Source organism: Eriocheir sinensis, chromosome 49, assembly GCF_024679095.1.
Source record: "Eriocheir sinensis breed Jianghai 21 chromosome 49, ASM2467909v1, whole genome shotgun sequence".
Lineage (NCBI taxonomy): Eukaryota > Metazoa > Arthropoda > Malacostraca > Decapoda > Varunidae > Eriocheir > Eriocheir sinensis.
The window spans coordinates 11158468-11178467 of record NC_066557.1 but is presented as its reverse complement, the minus strand read 5'-3'; the positions used below and the strand labels follow the sequence as shown (position 1 = coordinate 11178467).

General features: G+C 44.2%; 2 protein-coding genes across 2 annotated transcripts in view; one reads left to right on the top strand and one right to left on the bottom strand.

Moving 5' to 3' along the window:
- Positions 1 to 20000, bottom strand: part of LOC126981914 (uncharacterized) — a 101740-nt gene that overhangs the window by 65076 nt on the left and 16664 nt on the right. The window lies entirely within an intron of this gene.
- Positions 6819 to 20000, top strand: part of LOC126981638 (uncharacterized) — a 17089-nt gene continuing 3907 nt past the window's right edge. The window contains exons 1-4 of the mRNA XM_050833075.1: positions 6819 to 6865; positions 7403 to 7649; positions 9746 to 9881; positions 18730 to 18863. Of these exons, the coding sequence (XP_050689032.1) occupies positions 6819 to 6865; positions 7403 to 7649; positions 9746 to 9881; positions 18730 to 18863 (564 nt within the window). The remainder of the gene's footprint in view (positions 6866 to 7402; positions 7650 to 9745; positions 9882 to 18729; positions 18864 to 20000) is intronic.

Sequence of the window (20000 nt, the reverse complement as noted above, 5' to 3'; positions counted from 1 at the left end):
TTATGAAAATATGTATAGAGTGAACGAAGGCTAATGAAAAAAAGGGTATATAACTGAGCAAGGGCCGGAAAGTTATGAAAATATGTATAGAGTGAACGAAGGCTAATGAAAAGAAGGGTATATAACTGAGCAAGGGCCGGAAAGTTATGAAAATATGTGAAAACTAGAAGCATATCACTCACACCTCCGCCAAAGATCGTCCTGAAGATTGGTATGGGCATCAACTGTGACCCTATGCAGCATATAGAAGCATTTGTTTCGAAATTTGATGAAATTCTACTTTTGGGGAAACTTTGACCTTGGGCGAGCTTTTCGAGGTCAAGGTCAAAGGTCAAGATCAAGGCCATGCAAGGTGCGTCTTTCCATGAGCTAAAATATGAACCAAGTCTGAAGTCTCTACGATGAAGAGAACCGAAGTTGGCGGCCTTGCCCTTGACCTTTGACATAAAAGATTTAATGGGTTCTATTCTGGATGGACATGAAGCTTCCCTGAAAAATTGGTTGAAATATCCGCAAAATTGTGCACAGGAGACTGTTAACGAACAAACAATCAAACAAATAAACATACTGGCCGGACCGAAAATATAACCTCCTCAGACTTCGTTGGCGGAGGTAAATATTGGGAAATGAAGGAAATATATAAAACAAGGAATGATAGTAAGGTAAAGAAAATAAAAAAATATGAAAATGACCCAAAAAAAAAGAAATGAAAATAAAGGAAAATGAGAGAAAGTCCAGGAAAATTAGACGATATGAAAACATTGAGAAAGGAATAACATTAGAGGAAATTCAACCGTTCGAAATGAAAAAGAAAATAGGTGAAAAAAATGAAGAAAATTGACCGATAAGAGATGAAAAAAATGTATATGAAGAACATTTAAGAGTTCAACTGAGGGTCCAGGGGGGAGGTGACGGAGATGGGCACCGAGGCCACACACACACACACACACACACACACACACACACACACACACACACACACACACACACAGTTCCCATTCTTACTCATTAGAATATAATAACAAAAAAAAATATATATATATAAATCAATAAAAAGAAGAGAATCAGAAAATACGAAAGACCTTGAAAATAAATTAAAGAAAATGGAAAAAAATAATAAGTTAGAATGTAAGAAAATAAGATGTTGATAAGAAATGCAGATGAGAGAGAGAGAGAGAGAGAGAGAGAGAGAGAGAGAGAGAGAGAGAGAGAGAGAGAGAGAGAGAGAGAGAGAGAGAGAGAGAGAGAGAGAGATAACAAAGAAGAATAAAAGAATAAAGAGAAACAGAAGGATAAAAGAAGGAACATGAAATAAATAAAGATGAAAGAAAAATAAATGATGAAAAGGAAGAGAAAAAAGAAAGAAAGAAAGAAAGTTAATGAGAAAATGAGAAGAAGAAAAATAATACCATGTCGTGTGTGTGTGTGTGTGTGTGTGTGTGTGTGTGTGTGTGTGTGTGTGTGTGTGTGTGTGTGTGTGTGTGTGTGTGTGTGTGTGTGTGTGTGTGTGTGTGTGTGTGTGTGTAGAAAATGAAGTAATATAATAAAATAAAATTGTTGAGTAAATAAAAAAAAAGAGAATGGAAATATGAAAACAAATAGAAAAGAAAAATAAACAAGAAAATTTATGTATGTGTGTGGAGAGAGAGAGAGAGAGAGAGAGAGAGAGAGAGAGAGAGAGAGAGAGAGAGAGAGAGAGAGAGAGAGAGAGAGAGAGAGAGAGAGAGAGAGAGAGAGAGAGAGAGAGAGAGAGAGAGAGAGAGAGAGAGAGAGAAAATCCCACCTTTAACATAATACCAGGAAAAAGCCATTAATATGGAAATCTAACTGACCACACACACACACACACACACACACACACACACACACACACATGGTCCCCCCCATCCCCCACCCCGACACACCTTTCACACCCTTCCGAACAGAAAAAAGAAAGTAAACAAACACTATATCAAAACAAACACAAACAAACAACAACAACAACAGGTGACCACTGAAACCGAATACTCTGAACCCCGATATAAGGAAGCGTCGAGGTCATAGTCCTGATATAGTGTTGGGTACTTCGCTATAGAGAGGTCGATGAACGCGCGTATATTAAACAGGTTTAATTCATTGATTTGTCGCTAAATTAAGAGATATAACGTAATTATGCAATATTTGACGCGTGTGTGTGTATGTGTGTGTGTGTGTGTGTGTGTGTTTAAGTTTGATAGAAGAATGGGGTCGAGTGTGTGTGTGTGTGTGTGTGTGTGTGTGTGTGTGTGTGTGTGTGTGTGTGTGTGTGTGTGTGTGTGTGTGTGTGTGTGTGTGTGTGTGTGTGTGTGTGTGTGTGTGTGTGTGTGTGTGTGTGTGTGTGTGTGTGTGTGTGTGTGTGTGTGTGTGTGTGTGTATTTGCATATATCAGGTTTTTATATTATTATAGGGGGATGCGTGCCATGTGTGTGTGTGTGTGTGTGTGTGTGTGTGTGTGTGTGTGTGTGTGTGTGTGTGTGTGTGTGTGTGTGTGTGTGTGTGTGTGTGTAGGGCTTATGAATATTTGATCAGCAAACTCCATATCCCATTCTCTGTGTCACGAACTGCACTTTTCTCTCCTAACACACACACACACACACACACACACACACACACACACACACACACACACACATATGTCCCTCTCCCCCCCTCCCCCGCACACACATTATGAGGTACCCCCCACCTAACATCCACACACACACACACACACACACACACACACACACACACACACGCAAGCCTTAAGTTTTCATCTCGCTGGCTCGCCGGTGTGTGTTTGTGTGTGTGTGTGTGTGTTGTGTGTGTGTGTGTTTTACTGTGACTGTCTGTGCTTAAAACTTCCTAATCTAAACACACACACACACACACACACACACACACACACACACACACACACACACACACACACACACACACACACACACACACACACACCTACCTACCCCTCCCTCTTTCCCTCCTCCCCCCACCTGGCTAACAACCTTACCTATTAGCGCCCTAAATTAGCGGCGCTCACCTGGTCCCGTGTTTACCTGGGCGAGGGATGGCCCACCTGTGCCCCCAAAAATCAGGGATCATCGCCAGGAGTTAAAACAAGGTGTGCGGGGGGGGGGGGAAGGAGAGGGGAAGGAGGGGAGAGGGGGGAGGTAAGGAGGGGAGGAAGGGAAGGGGGGGATAGAGAGGATGAGGGCGGAGACAAGGAAGGAGAAAGAAACGCAAGGGAAGAGAAGAGAGTAGGAGGAGAAGGAGGAAAGGGAAGGAAAGGAGGTGAGGGAGGAAGAGAAGGAAGGGAGAAAGGAAAGGATGATGAGAGGAGAGAAAGGGAGATAAATAGAAAAGATATGGATAGGGAGTGAAGGGAGAAGAGAAGGGAGAAAGATAAGGGAGATGATAGGAGATAGGAAGAGAGGAAGAGAAATGAGAAAAAAAGAAGGAAAGAATGGAAGGAGACGAAAGGAAGAGGAAGAGAGATAGAGAAAGATAGGAAACGAGAAAGAAGATACAGACAAAGAAAGGAAGGAACGAAGGGAGAGATAGGGAAAAGAAAGAGAGAGAGAGGAAGAGAAAGAGAGAAAATAAGAAGGAAACAAAGAAGGGGAAGAGAAAGGGAAATAGGGGTAGAAAGGAATAAGATAGAGATAGAGAGAAGGGAGATAGGTAGAGGCTGAAGAAGGGAGAAGAGGAGGGAAGAGAAGAAGATAGGATAAGAAATAAAGGAAAGAAATAACAGAAGAAAGAAAAAGAAAGATAAAGAAAAAAAACGATAAAAGAAGAGAAGAACACAAGGAGAAGGAAACAAGTGTGCGAAAGAGGAGAGAGAGAGAGAGAGAGAGAGAGAGAGAGAGAGAGAGAGAGAGAGAGAGAGAGAGAGAGAGAGAGAGAGAGAGAGAGAGAGAGAGAGAGAGAGAGAGAGAGAGAGAGAGAGAGAGAGAGAGAGAAGATGAAGGGAAAAGAAGATGAAGGAGAGGATGGGAAGGAGATGAAGGAAAGAAGAAAGGTTGTTAGGAAGTAATATGGAGGAACGAAGGAAAGAGAAAGAAGATTGGAGGAAACTGTGGAGAGAAAGAGAGACAGAGACAGAGAGACGGGGTGGGAAGAAAGAGAGGAGGAAGGAGGAAGAGGAGAGAAAGAATGAAGATAAGGGAGGAGGAGGAAGAGAAGACAAAGAGAAAGGAGAGAAAAATATAAAGAAAAGTATGAAAAGTCAGCAATCTCGAAGGAGGAGGAGGAGGAGGAGGAGGAGGAGGAGGAGGAGGAGGAGGAGGAAGAGGAGGAGGAGGAGAAGGAGGATTGAGATAAAAGATAGGAGGGAAAATTAGGAAATATGAAAATGGAAGGTGAGAGAGAGAGAGAGAGAGAGAGAGAGAGAGAGAGAGAGAGAGAGAGAGAGAGAGAGAGAGAGAGAGAGAGAGAGAGAGAACTAGTATATATAAAATGCACGCTAACTTAAATAAAACCTCTCTCTCTCTCTCTAATTGGCCACAGGTTAATTATGATCACCTTGACTCATTGCCTTTTCTAGAGAGAGCGAGAAGGGCGGGGCAGGTGTGAAGCCGTAGGGACAGCCGATTAAACAGGTGGAGGGGGGAGGGGGGGAGGGGGAGGAGGGAGAGGGGGGGTAAAGGCGAAGTAAAATGAAAAGGGGAGGGGGTGGAAGGGAAGGGGGGAAAAGGGGAACAGGTAAAAATGAAAGGGGTGTGGTCTTTCTTGGAGGTGGTGGGGGAGGAGGAGGGGTGGGGGGTGAGAGGGGAGAGTGGGAGGGCGTTAGGGGGTGGTGGAGGGGAGAAAGGGAAAGGAGGGTGAAGGCAGAGCTAAAACGTGGGGGTTGTGTGTGTGTGTGTGTGGGGAGAATTGTAGGGGTGAGAGGGGAGAGGTGGGTGAGAAGGGGTGAGAGGAGACGAAGATAGAAATGAAAGGGTGGGAGGGCGTTGTGGGGATGAGGAAGGGGAGGAAAGGAAAGGAAGGTGAAGGTTAAGCTAAAAGTGGGGGTTGTGGGTAGGGGGAGAATGGTAAGGGTGGGAGGTGAGAGGTGGGGAGAAGGAGGAGTTTATGTAGAAATGAAAGTGATGGAGGAGTTATGGGGTGAAAAGGTGGAGGAAAAAGTGGGGGTTGTTGGGTGGGTGGGGAGAGTTGTAGGGGTGAGAAGGGGGAGAGGTGGGGGAGAAGGGGGGTAAACGTAAAAATGAAAGTGTGGTGGAGGAGTTATGGGGTGAGGAGGGGGAGGAGAGGGAAAGGAAGGTTACGGTAAAGCGAGAAAGTGGGGGTCAGGTAGGGGTAGGGGAGGGGTGATGGGAAGTGAAGGTGAAAATGAAAGGGTGGGGGCGTTGTAGGGGGGGGGAGATGAAGGGGGAGGAAGGGGAAGGGGGTTATGACAGGTATGAAAAAAAGGGGAAGTTTAATTAATTTGTTACGTTAATTAATATGGTTTTAGTGTGTGTGTGTGTGTGTGTGTGTGTGTGTGTGTGTGTGTGTGTGTGTGTGTGTGTTTATTTTTTTGTCACACCCACCTACCCACACACACGCACACACAAACACACACACAGTTGAGTGCATTAGTAATATTGCAGCTAAGCTTTGGGTGTTATGCTAGCGTGATTATGGCTAATTAATATCGTATTTTGAGCCTTACCTGCCTGTCTGTCTGTCTGTCTGCCTGTCTATCCGTCTGTCTTTGTCTATCAACCACACCCAACAACATAACCTCATCCCCTCTTGTATCTATCTACCTGTGTTTATCTATCTAATTACCTGTATTCGTGGAGGGGGATATTTTTTTAGTCGTTATCCATCTCCTTATTAATTATCAAAATATCTCAAAAAAGAAGTATCATATTACCACCAAATTTATATGAGATCATCGTTTGGTAAATATCTCAAGCTGGTAAAAGTTTGGTAAGAATCTGATGAAAACTGAATGAGTAACAATGAATAAACGTCGCCTCTATTCGTCTGTTTGTCAATTATAAAAATATCTCAAAAACGGGTTGTCATATAATCACCAAACTTACATCAAAACATTCTTAGATAAATATTTCAATCTGGTAAAAGTTTGGTGAAAATCTGATAAAAAATAACTGAATAAAAGCGAATAAACTATAAAAAGTGGTTGAGTGAATGAGTTGGGGCGGACATACTGAAAACCCCCGCCTATGTATTCGTCTGTTTGTCAATTATAAAAATATCTCACAAACGGATTGTCATATTATCACCAAACTTACATCAAAACATTCTTAGATAAATATTTCAATCTGGTAAAAGTTTGGTGAAAATCTGATAAAAACTAACTAAATAAAGGCGAATGAAATATAAAAAGTGACTGAGTGAATGAGTTAGGGCGGCCATATTGAAAAACCCCGCCTATGTATTCGTCTGTTTGTCATTTATAAAAATATCTCACAAACGGATTGTCATATTATCACCAAACTTACATCAAAACATTCTTAGATAAATATTTCAATCTCATAAAAGTTTGGTGAAAATCTGATAAAAAATAACTGAATAAAAGCGAATGAAAAATGAAAAGTGACTGAGTGAATGAGTTAGGGCGGCCATATTGAAAAACCCCGCCTATGTATTCGTCTGTTTGTCATTTATAAAAATATCTCAAAAACGGATTGTTATATTATCACCAAACTTACATCAAAACATTCTTAGATAAATATTTCAATCTGGTAAAAGTTTGGTGAAAATCTGATAAAAAAATAACTGAATAAAAGCGAATGAAATATAAAAAGTGACTGAGTGAATGAGTTAGGGCGGCCATATTGAAAACCCCCGCCTATGTATTGAAGGTTGACCAGATGAGGGCCATGAGGGCTTCCACCAAGGCCCCCTGTGGTTCCCGGGGGTGGGTGGGGGAGGTCCCTTTCCAATAAAACCCAGTAAAAGACTCAATGAATGAATAATGGCGGCCATCTTCAAAATGAAATGTCCTGCGATCCGTTTTCTTCGCAATAGACGGTTGAATGCCCGGTGTGTTTGTGTCTGTGTGAATGTGTTTTAATCTGTCATGTGTGCCAGAACTATTACCCTAAAACGTAACCTCTGTGATCCTTTTATTTCCCTTATTTCCTTATTTTCCCTTCCCTTACCTTTCCTTTCCTTTCTTGTTTCTGCTTTTTGCTAATTTTATATATATGTTCTCTGTTATTTCTTCTACTTTTTTTATATATTTTTCGTAACAATATATCATTCCTCTCCTTTGTTTTCAGTCCTTCTATATTTTTTCCTTTTTCCCTCCCTTCCTTTATAATCTTTCAACCCCTTCTCTCTTCCAAGCTACTCATCACTCTTTCCAATCCACCCCACTCTCAAACTTCACCCCACTCTCAAACCTCTCACCCCACTCCCCTCCCTCTCCCACCACTCTTTCTTAACCACCCCACTCTCAAACCTCACCCCACACTCCCCTCTCTCTCCCCACAGGCGGGGGGTGCATACGGATCACCCGGGTTCGAGTCCCCCCCACGGTGGAGGTCGGGGGGGCGGCGGAGCTGGACTGCGAGTGGGAGCAAGAGGGTGACGTGATGTACTCGATCAAGTGGTACCAGGGATCCAACGAGTTCTATCGGTACACGCCCTCCACGCCGCGCCAGGTGCAGATCTTCGACCCCGACACGCTGGACGTTGACGTGAGTACTGGGGGGTGGGTGGGGAAGGGGGGGATGGCTGGGGGGAAGGGGGGAATGAGTGTAAAAGTGTCGAGTCTGTTTGGGATAATCTAGAGATGTTTTAAGATGCTTGGGGAAGGTTGGGGAAGATTTGAGAAGGTTTGGGAAGGGTGAGGGGGAATGGGAAGGGGTGAATAAGTGGGGGGAAGGGGGGGATGGTTGGGGGAGGGGGGGAATGAGTGTAAAAGTGTCGAGTCTGTTTGGGGTTATTTAGAGATGTTTTAAGATGCTTGGGGAGGGTTGGGGAAGGTTTGGGAAGGGTGAGGGGGAATGGGAAGGGACAGGCAAGGGGTGAATAAGTGCTTGTCTGTGTTTGGGGTAAGCTACGGATGCTTTTTGAAGATTGGAATGATTGGGGAAGGTTTTTGAAAGTTGGGGAGCTTGGGGAAGGGTGGGGAAGGGGAGGGGCTGAGAAGAGATGAAAAAGTGTTGAGTGTGTTCAGAAAAGTTATGGTGGTTGTTAAATGATTGGGGATGGTTGGGGTAGGTTGGGGAAGGCTGGGGTTGGTTTAGTAACGTTAGGGATGGTTGGGGAAGGTTGGGAAGTGTGGCGAGTGGGGAGGGGAGAGGAAGGTTGGGGAGGGGAGGGGAAGGTTGGGTAAGGTAGGAGAGAGGATTAAGGATGGGTGCTATTGGGAAAGTTAGATATGATTTTTAGGAGGAGGAGGAGGAGGAGGAGGAGGAGGTGTGAAGAGAATGGTTTAATGATATGCAGATTCTCTCTCTCTCTCTCTCTCTCTCTCAACGGGGGCATAATCCTTAACTTCTGACATAACCAATTCCAACACCTTTTATTTTTATATCAGAAACGGATAAGCGGATTGAGCCGAGACTACATATTGAAAAAACGAAGATACAAAAGTTTGCCTCATAAATTACCGCTCATAGAAAACGCGGCGGCGGCGGTGGCGGGTGATAAAGAAAACGGGAATGTGTTGGATGTAAATAAGTAAGGGGGGATCGTTTTCTTTAGAGGGTAGGTAGTGGTTTTCTTTTTTTTATGGGGTACCTAGTTATATTTTTTTTTCTTTAGGTAATATATATTCAGATTTCTTTTTTTAATAATTTTCATTGTTTGTAGTTTGTAAACATTGCGTGAGCTGTGTGTGTGTGTGTGTGTGTGTGTGTGTGTGTGTGTGTGTGTGTGTTATGAAGATTATGTATATATGTATGTTTGAGAGAGAGAGAGAGAGAGAGAGAGAGAGAGAGAGAGAGAGAGAGAGAGAGAGAGAGAGAGAGAGAGAGAGAGAGAGAGAGAGAGAGAGAGAGAGAGAATAGGGAAGCGCCAGGTGGTGGGTACGGAGTGAGGGGGGAGAGAGGGAGGGAGAGTGAGGGGGAGAGGGGAGAGAGGGAGGGGAGAGGAGGGAGAGAGAGAGTGGGAGAATAGAAGCAATGATCCACATCCTCTTTCTCCCCCCCGTCACTAACACCCCTTTCCTTCTCTCCCCTCTCCCTCCCCTCTCATCTCTCCTCTCCTCCCTTCCCCCTCTCTCCCCTCTACTACTACTGTCCTTAACTTTGATATCTCCTCCTCCTCCTCCTCCTCCTCCTCCTCCTCTTCTTCTCCTGATAATGACGATGATTGGTGATAAATGCAATACACAAGACAACAATGTGTGTGTGTGTGTGTGTGTGTGTGTGTGTGTGTGTGTGTGTGTGTGTGTGTGTGTGTGTGTGTGTCCCCTGCTTAAGCCAATGAAAATCACTTGAATCACACACATCACACTCCCACCCTCACGCCCACATCCCCTCCCACATCACCCCAGCTAACACGAAATGACACATCACCCCACCACCTCCTCTCACCCCCCCAGCCCCTCCTCTCCCCAAATACACACACGCACATACGTACATACACCCCATCACCCCAATCTCTTAACACCAGCTGACCTCCCTTTATCTCTCCCCACTAACACCTCCCAAGCCCCTTCTCTCCACCTTATACACCCACACATACACAAACACACCCCATCACCCCTTCACACAACACACCAGCTGACACCCCCACCCCTTTATCTCTCCCCACTAACCCCCCCCCCCGCCTTTCTCTCCCTCAGGCGGACAAGTCGTGGGGAGGCAGCGTGAGGGTATCCAACATCACACTACAGGCGGAGGGACCCTTCCACTGCGAGGTGTCTGCCGAGGCGCCCACCTTCCACACAGCCTCAGACTCCGCCAGAATGAGGGTGGTGGGTGAGTATGCAGGGGGGGGAAGGGGGTTAGAGGTGAATGAGGTGGGTATGTTGGGGGAGAGGAAGGTGGGGTAAGGGGAGGGGAGTGTGGGGTAAGGGGGTAAGGGGTAAAGGAGGATACAGGAAAAGGAAAGGGAAAGTGGAGGATGACCAGGTGTGGATGGGGGAAGGGTGGAGGGGAGGGGAAGGGAGGGGTAGGAGGTGAGGGGAGATTATATGGATGGGGGACATATTTGGGGGATAGAAGAGGGAAGGGAGTGGGGGAAGGTAAGAAGGTGTGATATGGGGAGAGGGGAAGGGGAAGGGGGTGAAGTGAAGGGGAGGTCATATTGTGGGTGATAAGGGAATGTGTTGGGGGAAGGAGAAGGCTTAGGTTAGGTTAGGTTAGGTTAGGTTAGGTTAGGGAAGGGAGGGGAGAGAGAAAGAAGGTTAGGTTAGGTTAGGTTAGATTAGGTTAGGTTAGGTCAGGTTTGATTAGGGAAGGGATGGGAGAGGGAAGGAAGGTTAGGTTAGGTTAGGTTAGGTCAGGTTAGGGAAGGGAGGGGAGAGAGAAGGAAGGTGAAGTTAGGTTAGGTTAGGGAGGGGAGGGGAGAGAGAAGGAAGGTTAGGTTAGGTTAGGTTAGGTTAGGTAAGGGAAGGGAGGGGAGAGAGAAGGAAGGTTAGGTTAGGTTAGGTTGGGTTAGGTCAGGTTAGGAAAGGGAGGGGAGAGAGAAGGAAGGTTATGTCAGGTTAGGTTAGGTTAGGTTAGGGAAGGGAAGGGAGAGAGAAGGAAGGTTAGGTTAGGTTAGGTTAGGTTAGGTTAGGTCAGGTCAGGTTAGGGAAGGGAGGGGAGAGAGAAGAAAGGGAGGATGAGAAGAAAAGTAAGGGGAAAGTTAGGGGAGGGAAGAGAGGAGAGTGAGGGAAAGTAAAGATGAGGATGAGGAGGAGGAGGAAGAGGAGGAGGAGGAGAGGGGATTAGGAGGAGAAGGAAAGAGAAAGAGGGAAGAAAAAAAAAGATGAAAAGAAAAAAATATAGGAATTACAATACAAAGGAAAGGATATCGCAGTCTCTCTCTCTCTCCCTCTCCCTCTCTCTCTCTCTCTCTCTCTCTCTCTCTCTCTCTCCCCTTTCATTTACTCACTCTTCGCTGCGTCTTTTATCATCCATTCACTCAATCGCTATTTTTGTTTCGCTTCACGTCAATGATCGAAGGGAAAAGACGATTTAGCGAGGAGGAGGAGGAGGAGGAGGAGGAGGAGGAGGAGGAGAGGAAGAGAAGGAGGTGGTGAAGTAGGAATAGAAATGATAACAATAATAATGATGATGATGATGATGATAAGAAGAAGTAATAATAATAATAATAATAATAATAATAATAATAATAATAATAATAATAATAACAATAATAAAAATAATGCTAATAATAATAACAAGAAAAGGTAGAGGAAAAAAAAAGAAGAGGAAGAAGAAGAAGAAGAAGAAAATAAAAAGGAAAGAAAAAAATAACAATAATGATAAAGAGAAAAAGAAGAAGAAAGAAAACAGAAAAAAGGAGAGCGATAATTACCTTGAAAACACCTGTAATTTCCTTGATATCACTAATTACAGGTACAACATAACTTTACTTCCTTTAATTACCAGGCAAGTCACTAATTAGTATAAGAACGCGTTAATTACCTCTAAGACATCCTTCTTTATCACAAAACACCACTAATTTACCTGTCCGCCATCTTTAATTACCATGAGCATACATTAATTACCTAAGAACATCACTAATTAGCATAAAACCCCATTCATTACTAATTATATAATTATCATACCTAATTAGCCCAAGAACTCACTAAAGCTAATTCATTACCAAGAAAACATTACTAATTACCATAAAAAACAATTGATTAAGTCACTAATTACACCAAATGAAACTTATTACAGAAAATATATTAATTAGCATGAAAACAACTTGAATAATAAACATCATAAACTGCTTCAAAACACACTAATTACCCATAAAACCTCACTAATTACCCTTGTTAACCTTTAATTACCCAGAGAACATCCCTCATTAGCATAAGAAGCCATTAACTAACCAAGGATGCCATTACTTAACATCGCCAATTAGCCTCCAAACACAATAATCACTACTCGAAAACTTCCTAATTACCCTCCTCACCCATTAATTACCCTTAGCCAATCATTAATTTGCTTTGAAACCCATTATCTAGCCCACTGAGCACCATATCACTAAACATCCTCGTTAGCACACCAAACACTAATTAAGCCCTAGAACCACCCTAATTACCCTCCTCGCCCGTTGATTACCCTCAAAACATCCCTAATTACCCTCCTCGCTAATTATTTACCTAAGGACCGCATTTATTAACTAGTAAACTCATTACCTATCCCTATTAAACATTCTCAATAGCACCCCAGACACTAATTACCCTAAAAAATCCCTAATTACCCTCCTCGCTAATTAATTACCTAAAGACCGCATCCATTAACAAGAAAACTCATTACCTATCCCTATTAAACATCCTCATTAGCACCCAAAACACTAATTACCACTCGAAACATCCCTAATTACCCTCCTCGGCCATTAATTACCCATAGCCAGCCATTAATTAGGCCCGAGATTGCGTGAGGTAATATTAGGGGAGGGGAGACGCGCCTTAAGGAGATGTATGATAATTGTTTTAAGGTTACGGGCGCCAGGGGAGGAGGAAGACACCATTACGAGGAGGAGGAGGAGGAGGAGGAGGAGGAGGAGGGGAAGAAAGAGGTAAGGGAATGATTACTCTGTTTATATCTATGTCTGCGTGTGTGTGTGTGTGTGTGTGTGTGTGTGTGTGTGTGTGTGTGTGTGTGTGTGTGTGTTTCCTCCTTCCTTCCTTCCATCCTTTCGTATTATATCTCATCTCTATTTTTTTTTCTCTCCCTCTCTCCCTCTCTCTCTCTCTCCCTTTGTATATGTCCTCTCTCTCTATCTTCATCTCTCTCTCTCTCTCTCTCTGTCATTCTAGTTAATTACACGGTATTAAAATATCTCTCCAGCATTAAATCTCTCTCTCTCTCTCTCTCTCTCTCTCTAAACAGTAGTAGTAGTAGTAGTAGTAGTAGTAGTAGAAGTAGTAACAGCGATAATAATAATAATAATAATAATAATAATAATAATAATAATAATAACAACAACACTAAGAAGATGAGGTGATAATATATGCAAAGTGAGAGAGAGCCAATTAAAAAAAGAGAGCGAGCGAGAGAGAGAGAGAGAGAGAGAGAGAGAGAGAGAGAGAGAGAGAGAGAGAGAGAGAGAGAGAGAGAGAGAGAGAGAGAGAGAGAGAGAGAGAGAGAGAGAGAGAGAGAGAGAGAGAGAGAGAGAGAGAGAGAGAGAGAGAGAGAGAGAGAGAGAGAGAGAGAGAGAGAGAGAGAGAGAGAGAGAGAGAGAGAGAGAGAGAGAGAGAGAGAGAGAGAGAGAGAGAGAGAGAGAGAGAGAGAGAGAGAGAGAGAGAGAGAGAGAGAGAGAGAGAGAGAGAGAGAGAGAATGAGAGAGAGAGAGAATGAGAGAGAGAGAGAATGAGAGAGAGAGAAAGGAAGAGAGAAAGAAAGAAATAGCAAATTAAGAGAGAAAAAAAAAAGATAGAGAAAAATAATACCGACACAAAAACAAAGAAAATACAAAGAAAACAAAAAAGAAAGAAAGAAAGAAAGAAAGAAAGAAAGCGAGTTATTATCTAGGAAAAGAGAGAAAAAAATAATAGCAAAAAAAAAAAAAAAAAGATAGAAACATAGAACGACACCCAACACACACACACACACACACACACACACACACACACACACACACACACACACACACACACACACACACAGAACCGGCTCCCCCCACAACCTTCCCCCACCCACAACCTCCTCCTCCCACCCCCACGCACTCCCTTATCCCACCTTCACCCCCCCACACCCACACACACACCCACACACCCACACACACCTCCTCACCACAGTTTCTTCTCTGTGAGCCAAGTTCTATCCGGGTTGCATCGTGGCTGATTCTCCACTACATAAGCCGGATTAAAGTATCGAAGCGGAAAATATGGGCAGTGATGGAGAGAAGGAGGAGGAGGAGGAGGAGGAGGAGGAGGAAGGGATAACAGGGATGCAAAAGAAAAGAGATGAGGATGACGAGGAGGAAGAAGATGGAATGAAGAAAGAGGAGAAGGAAGAGGAGGAGGAGAGGAAGACCGGATGACTAGGAGGAGAAGGAGGAGGAAGGACCGGAAGGAGGATGAGACGAAAGATGGAATAAAGAGAGTAGAAACAGGAGGAGGAGGAGGATGGATATAAATAAAGATAGGACGAAAGAGGAAATGAAAAAAACAGTAATATTAATAGAAGTGGAAAATGGCGAGGAGGAAGAACAATGACAACAGGAATATCAGAAAGTGAAAATGTATGCTGGAGAGAAAATAAACTATAAGAATGAAAAAAAGAGGAAGGGAGGAAAGAGATTAAAGAGATAAAGAGGGGATGTGAAAAACGAGGATAAAAAGGAGACGGAGGAGGAAGAATAAAAAAAAGTAAGAACAGTGAAAATTGAAAAGGAAAAGGAGGAAAAAATAAATAGGATGATGAAAACGCAGAAGGAAAATGAAAGAAAAAGGGAGAAAAAAAACGGAGATAATACATTTCACACACACACACACACACACACACACACACACACACACACACACACACACACACACACACACACACACACATACACAAAAGCATTCCACAACTATCACCTCTATGATTCTTCCTCCTCTTCCTCCTGTAATATTTGGTACCTGCGCATTACCTGGGCTGGAATGAATCAAGGTAAGTCTTCCTTGAATCCAGAAAGCAAGCAAATATTCGTGGAGATTAAATTTTTGCCTGTCCAGCCAAACACAGTGACGACGAGGAGGAGGAGGAGGAGGAGGAGGAGGAGGAGGAGGAGGAGGAGGAGGAGGAGGAGGAGGAGGAGGAGGAGGAGGAGGGATGGTGAGGGCGGTAAGGCAGAAAGGGAGAGTGAGAAAGAGAGGGAGAGAGAGAGGGAGAGAGAGAGAATCCTATGATTGTGCAAGGAAGAGGAGGAGGAGGAGGAGGAGGAGGAGGAGGAGGAGGAGGGATGGTGAGGTTGGTAAGGCAGAAAGGGAGAGTGAGAAAGAGAGGGAGAGAGAGAGGGAGAGAGAGAGAGAATCCTATGATTGTGCAAGGAAGAGGAGGAGGAGGAGGAGGAGGAGGAGGAGGAGGAGGAGGAGGAGGAGGAGGAGGTGAAGGTGGTAATGAAATTGAGGAAGAAGCTGAAGAAGAAGAAGGAAAATGAAGAAGAAAATTAAGACAAGGAGGAAGAGGAAGAAGAGGAAGAGGAAGAGGAAGAAGAGGAGGAGGAGGAGGAGAGGAAGAAGTAGTTGAAGAAGGAGGAGAAGGAAGAAGAAAAAGAAGAGAAGAAGAAGGAGGAGGAGGAGGAGGAGGAGGAGGAGGAGGAGGAGGAAGAGGAGGAGGAGGAGTAGGGGGAGGAGGAGGAGGAGGAGGAGAATACCACTTTCCTTAATTTTTGTTGCCCTCACAAAGATACACAAAGAGGAGGAGGAGGAGGAGGAGGAGGAGGAGGAGGGGAGATAAAATGAGAGAGAAAGAGAGAAAGAAACTTAAAATTGGTCTTGTATTTAAGCAGTAATCTCTCTCTCTCTCTCTCTCTCAATCAAACCCATCTTTTCCTTCTCCTTTCCTTCATTTTTTCCTTCCCTCCTTCAAATTAATTCCCTTATTTTCCTTCCCTTTTTCTTTCCCTTTTCCTTCATTATCCTATTTTTTCCCCTTCCTTTTTTCCTCTTTTTTCCCTATTTATATTCTCTTTCTCCTCCTCCTCCTCCTCCTCCTCCTCCTTATCTCTTCTTTCCATCTTCCTATCTATCACCTTTCTCTTTTTCTCCTTTCTTTTCCTTCTTTCTCTTCATCCTCTTTCTCTCTCTCTCTTCCTTTCTTTATCAGATTATCTTCCTCTACATCCATTTCTTCTTTTAATATCTTCCTTCTTCTTTCCCTTCCTCTTTATCTCCTCTTTCTCCACCTCCTCTTTCATTTATTCCTCGACTTCCTCTTTACAACTTACATTTCTTTCCCTTCCTCTTCCTCTTCCCTTTCTCCATCTTCTCCTAATCCCCCTTTCTTCTCTTCAACTTACATTTCCTTCCCTTCCTCCTTATTTCCATTCTCTCCATATCCTCCTCCTCCTATCCCTCCCTTTCTTTTTCTCAACTTCCTTTTCTTTCCCTTCTTCTGGTGATGCAATAAGGGGTGATGGGGTGAAGGGGTGAAAAGGGTGATTAGGAGGTATTGGTGGTAATGGTTTATATTCGTGTTTTTTCTTCTCTCTGTTATTAAAAAGGAGAGAACTGGGAAGGGGGGGCTTTTAAAACATATTTGTGTGGACCGGTACAAAACTACAGCACACAGGAAGGGTCACACCACCACCAGGCTCATAAAACCACCCCTGGAAATGCCCTAAACTCCTACAAAAAAACTACAGCACACAGGAAGGGTCACACCACCACCAGGCTCATAAAACCACCCCTGGAAATGCCCTAAACTCCTACAAAAAAAAACTACAGCACACAGGAAGGGTCACACCACCACCAGGCTCATAAAACTACCCCTGGAAATGCCCTAAACTCCTACGAAAAAAAACTACAGCACAGAGGAAGGGTCACACCACTACCAGGCTCATAAAACCACCCCTGGAAATGCCCTAAACTCCTACGAAAAAAAACTACAGCACAGAGGAAGGGTCACACCACCACCAGGCTCATAAAACTACCCCTGGAAATGCCCTAAACTCCTACAAAAAAACTACAGCACACAGGAAGGGTCACACCACCACCAGGCTCATAAAACCACCCCTGGAAATGCCCTAAACTCCTACAAAAAACTACAGCACAGAGGAAGGGTCACACCACCACCAGGCTCATAAAACCACCCCTGGAAATGCCCTAAACTCCTACAAAAAAACTACAGCACACAGGAAGGGTCACACCACCACCAGGCTCATAAAACTACCCCTGGAAATGCCCTAAACTCCTACAAAAAAACTACAGCACAGAGGAAGGGTCACACCACCACCAGGCTCATAAAACTACCCCTGGAAATGCCCTAAACTCCTACAAAAAACTACAGCACATAGGAAGGGTCACACCACCACCAGGCTCATAAACTACCCCTGAAATGCCATAAACTCCTACAAAAAAACTACAGCACAGAGGAAGGGTCACACCACCACCAGGCTCATAAAACCACCCCTGGAAATGCCCTAAACTCCTACAAAAAAACTACAGCACACAGGAAGGGTCACACCACCACCAGGCTCATAAAACTACCCCTGGAAATGCCCTAAACTCCTTCAAAAAAAACTACAGCACAGAGGAAGGGTCACACCACCACCAGGCTCATAAAACCACCCCTGGAAATGCCCTAAACTCCTACAAAAAACTACAGCACACAGGAAGGGTCACACCACCACCAGGCTCATAAAACTACCCCTGGAAATGCCCTAAACTCCTACAAAAAAAACATACAGCATACAGGAAGGGTCACACCACCACCAGGCTCATAAAACTACCCCTGGAAATGCCCTAAACTCCAAAAAAAAACTACAGCACACAGGAAGGGTCACACCACCACCAGGCTCATAAAACTGCCCCTGTGGAAGAAGCAGTATAATGTTTGGTATTGTTATCATATCCACTATAACACCACTATGTCGATTGCCTCACCAACACACCATCGCTAATAGTGATGACATCAATGTGGTAATGGTAACAGGAATACAAAAGTTACTACGTTTTACATCACAGAGCAATAAATCACTCTTGCGTCATTACATCAGAGAGTAATTAAGCGCTGTTGAACAATGAACTCGCCAGACTGTCGTACTCAGCCGATTATATTTCCCGACTTCCTGCCCCAAAACTGTCTTCTGGGCTCCAATAAAGAAACCCATTTATAGTTATCATTGAAAGAGTTAGATTCTCATGATTCTCGGCAATAGTTAGGTGTCAGAAACCAGTAAGTACCATGTTCTGAGTACGACAGTCTGGCAACGGTACATTTAACCCGGTAGCTGCGGGGTCATGTTACTTAGGTTAGGTTAGGTTAGGTTAGGTTAGGTTAGGTTAGGTTACATTAGGTTAGGTTAGATTAGGTTAGGTTAGGTTACGTTAGGTTAGGTTAGGTTAGGTTACGTTAGGTTAGATTAGGTTAGGTTAGGTTAGGTTAGGTTAGGTTAGATTAGGTTAGGTTAGGTTAGGTTAGGTTAGATTAGGTTAGGTTAGGTTAGGTTAGGTTAGGTTAGGTTAGGTTAGGTTAGGTTAGGTTAGGATTAGGTTAGGTTAGGTTAGGTTAGGTTAGGTTAGGTTAGGTTAGGTTAGGTTAGGTTAGGTTAGGTTAGGTTAGGTTAGGTTAGGTTAGGTTACGTTAGGTTAGGTTAGGTTAAAGACCCCTCTATATAAAATGATGAGAAAGAATCATCACTCACACAAACCATTTTATAATATATATCAACGCATGTGTGATCAGTTTATGCATCATCTATTTTGGGGGGTTTATATCATGGCACAAATTTGGCCCATCGCTGCTACACGGTAAAGCCACAAATTTGGCCCGTCGCTGCTACCGGGTTAACTTAATATGACAATAGCATAAGATATCATTCAGAAAAACACAATTATAACTCAAGTGTCTGAGTCTAATCACTTGTGTGTTCTATAGAGATACTGAGTGTAAAGCCATCTAACGTGTCCTCCTTTCCTACACCTGACCTCGCGTGACCTTACCTGACCTTCCCCCGCAGCGTTACCAGAGGGCGGGCCGGTGGTGACGGGGGTGAAGGGGCACTACCAGGTGGGCGATTGGGTGGACCTGACCTGCTCCGCGCCTACCTCACGCCCGCCGCCCACCCTCTCCTACACCATCAACGGGACGCCGGTAAGGAAGGGGTGATGGGGGAAGGGGTGATGGGAAGGGGGATGGGGGAAGGGATAATGGGTAGAAGGGGATGAAAAGGGTAAGGAAGGGGGGATGGGAAGGGTGATGGGAAGGGGTGATGATGGAAGGGGTGATTGGAAGGGGTGATGGGGAAAGGGGGGGATGGGAAGGGGTGATGGGAGGGGGGAAGGGGTGATGATAGAAGGGGTGATGGGGGAAGGGGGGGGATGGGAAGGGGTGATGGGAGGGGGGAGGGGGAGGCAAAGGGTCACTCTCTTCTCTCCTCTCTTCTCTCTCTTCCTTCCTTCCTTCCTTCTTTCCTTTCCTTCCTTTCTTCCTTCCTTCCTCCTTCGTCCATTCTCATAACTTTCCATCTCTTCTTCTCTTCTTCTTTTCTTCTTTCTCCTTAACCCTCCTCCTCCTCCTCCTCCTCCTCCTCCTGCCTCGCCTATTTACACAACTTCTTATCTCCTAATATCTAAGTTCTCTTTATTTTTATTTACTTTTTCTTATCTTCCTCACTTATGCTTCTTCTTCTTCTTCTTCTTCTTCCTCCTCCTCCTCCTCTTCTTCTTCTTCTTCCTCCTTCTCTTCTGACTGGTTTTCCTTCTCCTCCTTCTCCTCTTTTCATTTGTTCTCTGTGTCTTCTTCCCCTTCTCCTTCTTTTTCTTCTTCTTCTTCTTCTTCTTCTTCTTCTTCTTCTTCTTCTTCTTCTTCTTTCACTGATTTATTTTCCTTCTCTTCTTCTTCTTCCTCATTCCATCTTCACATCTTTCTCCTAATTTTTTCTTCCTTTGTCATATCCTCCTCCTCCTCCTCCTCCTCTTCCTCCTCCTCTTCCTCCTCTTCTCATCTTCCCCTTTTACTTTCATTCTTTTATCTTCCTTCCATTCTTCACATTATTTTTACCTCTTTATTACATTCCTCCTCCACTTCTTCCTCCTCTTTTTCTTATCCTCCTCCTCCTCCTCCTCCTCCTCCTCCTCCTCCTCTCGCCTTATCTGTCTTCACATTTATCCTACTTAAACAATTTATATTCTTTCCCACTCTTCTCCTTTTCCCGCACCCCTCCTCCTCCTCCTCCTCCTCCTCCTCCTCCTCCTCCTCCTCCTCTTCTTGGTCCTCCATCTCACCCCA